The 10,116-nt window shown below is 47.1% G+C and overlaps 1 protein-coding gene across 2 annotated transcripts; it reads right to left on the reverse strand.

Annotated features, from left to right (window-relative positions):
- Positions 1–2,539: 2,539 nt before the first annotated feature.
- Positions 2,540–6,943, reverse strand: Pja1 (praja ring finger ubiquitin ligase 1). Of its 2 annotated transcripts, none has more exons than XM_059250003.1 (2): positions 6,817–6,943; positions 2,540–4,773 (listed from the first exon to the last, which is right to left on the reverse strand). In XM_059250003.1, exon 2 carries the CDS (start codon positions 4,704–4,706, stop codon positions 2,988–2,990), a length of 1,719 nt encoding a protein of 572 aa, XP_059105986.1. In that variant the 5' UTR covers positions 4,707–4,773; positions 6,817–6,943; the 3' UTR covers positions 2,540–2,987. The 2 variants fall into 2 exon arrangements, with proteins under 2 accessions (XP_059105986.1, XP_059105985.1); XM_059250002.1 differs by having other exon boundaries at positions 2,540–5,053; positions 6,817–6,937.
- Positions 6,944–10,116: the final 3,173 nt, after the last annotated feature.

The raw sequence follows: 10,116 nt of genomic DNA on the forward strand, positions 1-10,116 counted from the left end.
ACACACAACCACCCCTCCCACACCCATACTTCCACCCCACCTACCTTGGGAGAGTATTCCAGTCACCCTTCTAGCAGAAGTTGCTGAATACTTTTGTTGAACACCACATGCCAGGGCTATCGAGATGGGTGAAACATAGCTCTTAACCCGAAGAACTTACACAGGCCAATTGTTTGCTTGCCGTGTGGTCTTGTTGATCTGAGTTTCATCCCTGAAACCCATAAAAATGAAAAGAAAGAACTGACTCCAGCCAAGGGGTGGCGGCGCACGCCTTTAATCCCAGCACTCAGGAGGCAGAGGCAGGTGGATCTCTGTGACTTCGAGGCCAGCCTGGTCTACAGAGTGAGTTCGGGACAGCCAAGGCTACACAGAGAAACCCTATCTTGAAAAAAACAAAAAACAAAACAAAAAAGAACTGACTCCACAAAGTTGTCCTCTGACCTCTACATATTTTACACACAAGCACACCGCCCCCCCCCCCCACATCATACATATAATACTTTTAAGAAGAGGGATGGAACTAAGGGTATCAGAACTTTTTTCCCCAGAGGTGGTACAAGAGGCTTCTTAAAGGGTGAGTAGACAGTGGTCCCTAAGCACATAGGTGGAAAGGTTTTCGTGGATTAGAGGGCTAAAAACAGAGTGGTGCCTTTGAGCAAAGAAAGGGCTTTATGATTGTGCAATCTAGGTGCCAGCCAGGGGGTACCACCTCTGAAACTTAGTGTCGTCTCTGGCAAAACACAGTGGCTTATGCGGCAAGTTAGTGAGTAAAATTTTGGACTATTTATTCCTTATCCAGAAACCATGAAGTGTGGTGGGTAGGACCTTCAATTAATACACCGAATAACCTCTCAAAAAAGGATTGTGTTTACCAGGCATGGTGGTGCAGACCCAGAAGCCCAGCACTTGGGAGGTATAGGCAGGAGGTTCGTCACAAGTTTGAGACCCAGTTGGGGTACATTGTGAGTTCCAAACCAGCCAGGGTTACAAAGTAAGAATATGTCTCAAAAAACTCTGCTGCATGTCTAGAGGCCCCTGAGGCCTATTGTTCTAGAACAATAATGGATCTGCTATATTTTAAGCAGAAACTGTCTGGCCATCAAGCATTTGTGACATTTTATATGACAAGGAACACAGCCATAAAAGTGGGCCGAGGGTGTCAACAGGTGTATCAGTGGGGCTTCCTATTACAAACAACAGAAAGTAACTCAACATCAAAAACCTAGTATTGGAAGGAGGGGATGCCTGGAGGAGTCATCAAGGAGGCTGGGGAGTCTAAAATGGAGGAACAGACAGACAGATGCAGACACAGCCTGCCAGTAGAGCTGGTAGTCCGCTGCATCATCATCAAGGGCCCCACACTACTGTGGCCCCAAGCTGTCACTGCTGGCTGCTTCTGGACTCCATCACCACCACAGCAAATGCTTCTGGACTCCTGGTCCTCGCACAGCCCCCTCCAGACTTCAAGGCCTGGGAACAGCAGTGTGATGCCCTTGGCTGGCGCCCTCCATGTGAGCCTGAAACTGCTCAGGGCCCCAGAGGCACAGGTCTGGAGCCTCCACCCAGACTGCAGTGGTAGATTTCTCCAGCTAGTGGGGGCCCTCTGGCACTGGCCAGCATCTCCTTTCCTGAACTGACTCATTCTGCCTAAATGGGAAATGTGGGTCACTGTTATGCCATGGGAATGAGAAGATGACCAGTACCCAAGGGTGCTCCTAAAATACTTTCATGTGGTACCACTCAGAGCACAGAAAAGGTTCGTGGCAAACCACCAGAACCCACCAAAAGAGCCCCATATTGGGCTAAGGTCCAGAAAGAACACAGAAAGACAGATGAGGAATGAAGCTGTAGGTCTCAGCCTGAGCAGCTGCAGCAAAATGGGCTGTGGCTTCTACATGTGCTTCTGTGAAGTGGGAGAAAACCTTTCTGTAAGTGTACAGCTTTGTTTTCTTTATACTGGCTACCAGCCATTGATGAAAATACAAAGGTACTGTACCTCTGTGGATCAATGAAGGTAAATACGGTGTTAGGAAGGAGGAATTCACTTGTGGCTGAGTTTTATTCTAGAGATGGATTTGAAGCAACATGGCCAACTGTTAAATGAGTTTGCCCTATGTGGGTGGGCACCTGGCTGTCTTGCAGCCCCTCTGTTGGCGTGTCCCTATTTGTGTCCCTATGTTGAGATGTGTACCTGGTATTCAGATCTATTTTTTTTTACCCATTTTGACAGTTTCTATTTTCTCAATGGTGATTTGAACTTGTTCACCCCCCCCCCCCCCACACAGTTTGGATTTATTTTTACCATTGTTTCTCTGTGGGTTTTTTTCTCTCTCTAGTCAATCTTTCCCATATGGAAGGCAATCAAGCACCTTATTCCTGCTTCTTAAAGAAGTTTTTTGGTGTTCTGATGAGCACTTCTAGGGAAAAGAAGTTTTTCTAGAGTTGAGAACACTGACACCTAGTACTTTTGTTGCAAATGCAAGAGATCAATTTACAGTTACCTGGTATCACCGTTTCAGACCAAACCCAAACGATGCCATTGTACTGTGTCAAACCAAAAGAAAAACTTTAATAAGCTTTTACACCACTGCAAATACAGGGACATTAACCCATAACATGCAACAAAAGTGATTTTGTCTTTCCAACGTAGTTAACAGATAAACTTGACATCAACAAGAGCAACAGAGTCTACAGAACAAATATGATGTGTTTCAACTTTCAGGTTAGAAAATGTAGGTTCTGGCTGCAATCTCAAGTAGCATTTAGAAAGTTTAGTTTCCCCTTTCTACCTTCTAAAAGAAAGGATGATTTTTAAATGTAATTGTACACAACCATTTTCACATTGGAAATAATCACAAGGAATCAACAAGTTTAGTCTAATTGACTGACAGACTTCATTGCCACTGTTAATTTTGAAAGAGGGCTCCTGTAGTATTGTGGGTTTGGGATAGGGAAAATAACCAGGCTAAGAGTAGAGAGCCTTGGCCTTAGAGTGGGGGAGGGAACATGCAGCGGCACACTGGGCAGGTGCCGGACTTCTGAAGCCAGATGGACACACATGGCTTGTGGAAATAGTGGTGGCACGGGAGCTCAGTGGCCACCTCCCCCTTCACATATTCACTGCAGCAGATTGGACAGCACATTTCTTGGCCCACTGCACCATGATCTTCAGTGACCAGGATCTCGGGAAGCGCATCAATGCTCTCTTTGCTCGCTGGTGGGTTAGCCACCTCGACATCAACAGCGAGAGACTCCAAGTGCGCAAGGGCCGTCTCCATTGCCTGGGCCAGGCGCTCTTCGAGAGCCATGTAGGTGAGGAACTGAGGATCCACATAGGAGATGGCTTCCGCCACTCCCAAGCCATCGGCAAAGCCATCAAAGAGGCTCCAGTCCACTTCGAGGTCTTCGCTCACACTGGAGTCATCTTCCAGGTTGTTGTTGCCATCCAGCATGAACATCGCGGGCTGTATCAGCTCATGGCTGGACTCATTATCCCCCTCACTGCTGCTTTCATTCTCATTGTACCGGAGCCAAGGGATTTCTCCTTCTTCCAGAGAGGCCTGCTCTTCTTCCTGAAGGGACGGATCCTGTACTTCTCCAGGATAGCTGCTGCCATTGCTGCCAGCACTGGTACTGGCAAGGCTCCCAGCTCCGCTGGTGTTCACACCCCCTCCAGCTTGGTGAGCTTCCCCTTCTTCCTTTCCTGGCAGAGGCTCCCAGCTCTCCCCACTGGAAGACTGGGGTTGTTCCCGACTTCGATACTTCCGGCGCAGAGCAGTCATCCACTCCTTGTCACTGTCGGAGTCTTCTTCATAGTATCGGTAGTAATCATCAGTGTACGCCCAGAAGTCAGGGTCAGCCATGGTTCGTCGACGTCTTGACGTTTTCTCTGGTTTCCCCTGCCCATTCCTGTTCTCCTTCTTGTCTTCGGGATACTTTGGCTCAGAGGAGCTGCCTGCACCCTCACCTCGGGCTCTTCTTGCTGGGCCCTCTGCGTGGGCTTCCTCAGCATCAGCGTCGGCAGCATCTCTCCACCTGGAAGTACTGTGTGGTACATCATCATCATCGTCAGTATCAAAAAATATTTTTGGTTTCACGCAGTTGGGAGTCGCCACATTCCGGATTTTTGGTCTCACCACCGGTTCCTCTGCACTCTTTGGGGTGTTCTCCCCAGCACCACCAATACTCACAGGAGCCCTGCCAGGACGTGCTGGTAAATTCTGCCTCTCCCTCTCCAAGCTGCTGTTACCTTTTGCAGCCGCCCTGCCTTCAGCAGAAGCCGTCTGAGAAGCCATGCCATTCTGCTTCAAGAACTCAGCCCTGCTAGCAGAGCACCTGGCAGCAGGGGGCGGTTCTACCTTGCCAAGCTCCTCTTTCACATCATGGTTAACACTAGAGAAGCGGGGAGACCTTGCCCCCTTCTCTGGATCATCCTTAAACTTGCCAGTTTTCCCTCTCACTGGCAGTCTGTCAACAGGCCCAGCCCCCTCCTCCTCACTGTCACGTGCCCCCAAAGTGTCAATATGTCCATAAGCCAATCCTCTTCGGCTCCCCGAGGCCCTGTACTCTCTTGGAGGATACCTGGAGTAATCCTCATTCTCAACATTCAAGCTGGTTCCAGAGCTCTCATTGTCATCCCAACGACGACGGGTGCTGGCAAATGGTGACCGGCTCCTCTTGGTTTGACTGGGGGCTGATCTGTGCATTGGGACTTCGGATGTTGTCCTTCTCTGGCTGGCAATTCTTTCTTGCTGGCTCGTGGATGGCCTGAAACTGACATAAGCATGCCTCCTTCGATAACTCCTGCCTACACCAGACCGATACCCTCCTGCTGGTTTGGGCCGAACAGGCTTGCTAGGTTCCTGACCCATGGCTGACTCACAGTTTCCAACAGAGCTGGGATGCAGGTGCAAAGGCTCTCGCTCCCAGTTCAGAACTACAGAATAAGGAGATCTAGTTTTCCTTCAGCAGGTAACAGAGGGACAGGGGCACTTTAAAGTTAGTTTCACTGTCTTCTAAGGCCTGAGGTAGCGTTTCAGTGACTGGTGTAGACCTGGAACACATTTGTAATGTTTGCAAAATGATTACAAGACTGGGTTCACAAGAAAACCAGACTTTAGTGGAGAATAAGAAAGTGTGTGTGTGTGTGTGTGTGTGTGTGTGTGTGTGTGTGTGTGACTGAATGCTAGGATGTAGATGTGCTGTGGAAATATGGGAAGAGTAAAGCCTGCTGTGAGGTTGTTTTTTTTTTGGGGGGGGGTGTAGTTTTCTGAGAACTGCAGATATTGAGAAGAAATACAATTCAGAATAGAACTGAAAATGTAGCTCACTGTGTATGCACAAGTGCCAGTGTCTGTCAGGAGCGAGACAGGTGGCTAGGGAGCCAGCAATCCTGCAATGCAGGGATTTCTGTAGGGGTGGGTGCTTGTGGGTATGAGAGCAACAGGAACGGGTGGGGCGGATCGAGAGGGGAAGGCTCTAAGTATGACAGAAAGAGAAGGGTCAGCGCTCCTGTTAAGTGTGGCAGCTGGAACTAGAGAGGGAAGCCTGCATTTCACAGGCAAGGAAGTGAAAGGGTATTAGTAGCAATGAGGAAAAGTGTATAAGAGTCAATATGGGAGGCAACAACGGACAGAAAAAAAGCACAGAGGATGTATGTGGCGATGAACACAGAGGCCAGCAACTAAAGAATGCTGGCCTATGTTAATAGGGCGAACAGGAAAGGGGGTAGTGTCCCCAGAGGATTTTTGTGTGAAGGTGCAGTATAGGACAGACAGAGAGACTAGGAGAAGAGAACATTTAAGAGCATGTGATCCAGCTTTCTTGTGTGTACATGTATGTAAGGCAAGCAATAGAAGGATGAGATGTCTTCACATGTGCGTATATAGCAGACAGGGAAGAGGGAGGCCATTTCTGAGGGGGGAGGGAGAACGGGAGGGGGAGAGAGGAGGAGAGAAGGAGAGAGAGGGACATGGAGGGAGGGAGGGGTAGAGGGAGGGAGGGGTGGAGGGAGAGAGACAGAGACAGAGAGAATACACACTCAAATGCGGGTCAGAGGAGAAGAAGGAAGATTCTAGAGGTAGGAGGTAGGTGAGGGGAGAGGAAGGAACTAGAGGATATGCGAGAGGGTGTGTGCTTGCCTGTTTGCGCATGCGCAGAGGAGGAGCTCGCTGGAACCTTGAGGATGCAGGGACAGGGACCAGACTGCAAAGGAGGTTTGTGTGTGCCTGTGCGTGTGTCTGTGTATGCGCGTGCGTGCGACACAGAGGAGGGGGTGCAATGTCATAATAAGAGACAAAAATACGTTATCAGCTCAAAGGGCTAACCCAAATCAATGTGGCAGGTCAAAAGAAAGAAAAGGGTTTCCTGTAGGAACCCTGATTTTCCCTGAGAATATTGTTTATCTTCTAATATTTCTTTTCCTGGGCACATATTTGTACCTAAAAATCTTAGCCATGTGCCATTCGACCAAACAGCAGCAAAATGGGGGAAGAAAGGCCACAGAGTTCTCTGCAAAGAGGCCAAGAGCATTGCAAGGAGAGACAGGTAGGAGTGGCAGAGGGCCGCGACCACCAGTCCCCTCTCAAACAGCCATGAAGGCCATTCAGGCTGGGGCCATAAAGCACAACAGGAGCTGGGCAGCAAGGGATGCGGTCCCCAAAGAGGCCACGGGCCTCGGCATGTGGTCAAGTCCCCTTTGCCCCACCCCGCTCCCAAGACGAACCCGCAAAGGGGTCACTGGGATTCTGCCCGTGCCCATCCGCCAACCCTCGCCTACCCGTCCGGGCTACTGCAGCAAGGCCGCCTTGCACTCACCTTCCCGGCCAGTCGCGCGCTCGGAGCTGCAGAGCTGACGGACCTTCGGACGCCACCACCACCGCTGCTGCTCAGGGTCTCGGCTCCTCCCCCGCATAAGAGCACTAGGGCAGGCGGAGACTGCGGCGGCGGAAGTGGCCGTGACGTCAGCGCGAGCCCGCCCCCTTGATGTGGCGGGGGCGTCTGCTGCCCTCTGCAAATCCGGGTGGGCTCCAAAGCGTTATTTCGTTTGAAACGCTCCGATTTTTCACACACACACACACACACACACACACACACACACACACACACACACACACACGCAGTGAACTGTAACAGCACTAACATGTTAAACATTTGCCACCTTCCCTTCAGTTTTCTTTAAAAAACTGAAATCTGAAGATTCTGATGAATTCTAACATGATAGTTAATTATATTACTATATTACATGCTATGGTTTGTCTGGGGATATTAAAATTCAGGGTTGCAGTAGAAACGTCAATTTTTTAAACCTGGTGTTTGAGGCAGACTGAAGGTGTTTGCAGTGAAATCTGGTACTGTCGTCACAAAACCAGCCTTGTCTATCCAAGAGATGATCGTTCATTACACGCAACATAGGTTCACATTTTGTGAATTGCACCACATTCTAAAATGTCACAGCTAGCCTAGCGTGGTGGCACATGCCTTTAATCCCAACACTTGGGAGGCAGAGCCAGGCAGATCTCTGTGAGTTTGAAGCCAACCTAGTCTATAGAGTGAAATCCAGGGCAGCCAGGGCTACACAGAGAAACCTTGTCTCTGAAAAATAAAACAAAACAAAACAAAATAAAAAAGTCACAGATAAGCCTTTCTTGAACTCTTTAAATTACACTGTAGTGTTCCTGAGTTCACAGCAGCAGTAGCAAATATTTGCTCTTACAGGAAATACAGCGTGTGGTAGAACAACCACCACCACCAAAAAACAAAAACAAAAACAAAAACAAAAACAAAAACAAAAACAAAAAACCCTCAAGGGTGACAATACAAATAGTAAGGGTAATTCCTATTAAAAGAATATGGTGTATGAACCTAAGAGGGGCAAAAATCCAACAAAGGGCAAAAAACAAGGAGAGGATGAGCAAGAACAAAGGGTGTAAAGAGAGAAAGCAAACAACAACACATAACTGTGTGTGGTACGGACTAGTAACTACATAAAATAAAAATCAGCCTACATGGCGGCTCATGCTTTTGATTCCAGCACTCCAGAGGCAGAGGCAGAGGCAGAGGCAGAAAGATTTCCATTTTTTCCAGGCCAGCCTGGTCTATATAGATACTTCCAGGACAGCCAGGGTTACAAACAGGGAGACTGTCTCAAACAAAACAAAACAAAATTTGGAGCATTTCTTTTTTTCCTTCTTTTTCTTTCTTTTTTTTGGGGGGGGGAGGTGGAGGGGGGTGTGGGGAGGGTTTGTTATGGTTATTGTTAGACAAGGTCTCATGTAGGTAGCTCAGGCTGTCCTTGAGCTTTCTAGGTCACTCAAGCTTGCGCCGTTAAAAGTAGCAGTGCTAATCTACAAATAAAGAAGTCCAAGTAAAAAGTGTCTAAAAGAACACAATAATCATTTCAGAAACCACAAGCGTGATCACAACATGTACGCACCAAGCAATGCACTTTCAAAATACATGGAGCCACTACTGTTAGAAATAAGAGACACCAGGAAATGGACTATTGGAGCGGGAGTCTTAACCCACACTGCTTGTGGTATAGACAGATCAAATGGACTTCTAAATAATTAAGGACATAGGGAAACAGACCAACACAATTAATAAGCCAGAGCTAACGTATATGCATTTTGGATTCAAGAGGATTCATTTTTTTTAAATAAAAATACTCAATTTTGTACAGGAAAAACACAGTATAAAATACATATTTGAATTCATCTGTCACACAGACTGAGCAACTTTTGCTTTCTTTCAAGCTTCAGACCCTCTACTTTTGAAACAAGGAAATTATAGCTGAAGCTTTGACGTTATCCAATTCCCCTTAACTTCTTTCCTTAAATAAGAACCATTTGGGAGCTTGTATTTCCCTACTTATTTTCCTGTTCCTACATAGGTATATTCCTGTACACACTATATGTTATTGTTTCTTTGTTTTAAATTAGGTAAGCCATATCTTCAAAGATCATGAAATATTATCTTTGGAAATTTGGCAATATTGATGTACGTAGCTCTGAGTCATGGATTTTAACTAATGAGTGCTATTTTATCAATTATCTAACATGGTATAACTAGAAGACTCTATGGTAAGGAATTCCATTGCACGAATTATGAAATTTATGTGTCTCTTTCCTTGCTGGTGGATTTGGATCATTTCTTTAGTGGGATTATGAGAATTCAATGACCATCTTAATATATAGCTCCTTGTGACCGTCTCCTGAGTAGTTTTCCACTTGACCTATGGTTGTTTTGCAAGTTTAATCTTCTTGGCCCTCCAGGAAGACTGACTTCCCTCAGCAGGATACCCTTGGGGAATATTGCCTCTAGCCTCTAATAGATGTCTGTTTGTCCTGGTGAGCTGGTCCAAGTGTCAACATTTTTAACCCATGTTCTGATGGGGAAAGGGATTTGAAAAATTGCTCTGCTCTGTGTACACACATTTAAGTGGGATTTCTTGGTGAAAAGAAATATAGTAGTTATCTGGGTATGGTAGTGCAAGCCTTTAATCCCATCCCTGTGGAGACAGAGGCCAGTGGGTCTTCATGAGCTCTAAGCTAGCCAGGGCTACTTAGAGAGAACCAACAACCAAAAACAAACTAAAAAAGAATTGTAGCAGTTATTTACTGATGAATAACAAATTGTCTCAAACACATAACACAACATGGCACACATTAATTATGGTACAGTTTCTGTGAATAGAGAATCCAGATGGTTTAGTCAAGGTGCATCGGGCTTGAGTGTATGAGGACGAACTCAAGTGCACTCTCATCTGTGGTTGAAGTCTCATTTGAAGGTTCAGTTGGAGTGGGGATTCCACATGACAACAGGGATGTTGTCAGGCCTCAGAAAGTCTATGTCAATTCATGTGTTGACTGGCGGGTTGTCATTCTTGACATTTCACAGGCTTCTTGGTCTCCCCACAGCATGGCAGCTGGTGGTGGTGGTGGTGGTGGTGGTGGTGGTGGTGGTGGTGGTGGTGGTGCTGTGGTCTGTGTGTGTGTGTGTGTGTGTGTGTGTGTGTGTGTGTGAGAGAGAGAGAGAGAGAGAGAGAGAGAGAGAGAGAGAGAGAGAGAGCGTACGCACTAAGAGAGTAGATATAGTCCTTTATAACTTACTCTCTGG

The sequence above is a fragment of the Peromyscus eremicus genome, chromosome X, assembly GCF_949786415.1.
Source record: "Peromyscus eremicus chromosome X, PerEre_H2_v1, whole genome shotgun sequence".
Taxonomy (NCBI): Eukaryota; Metazoa; Chordata; class Mammalia; order Rodentia; family Cricetidae; genus Peromyscus; species Peromyscus eremicus.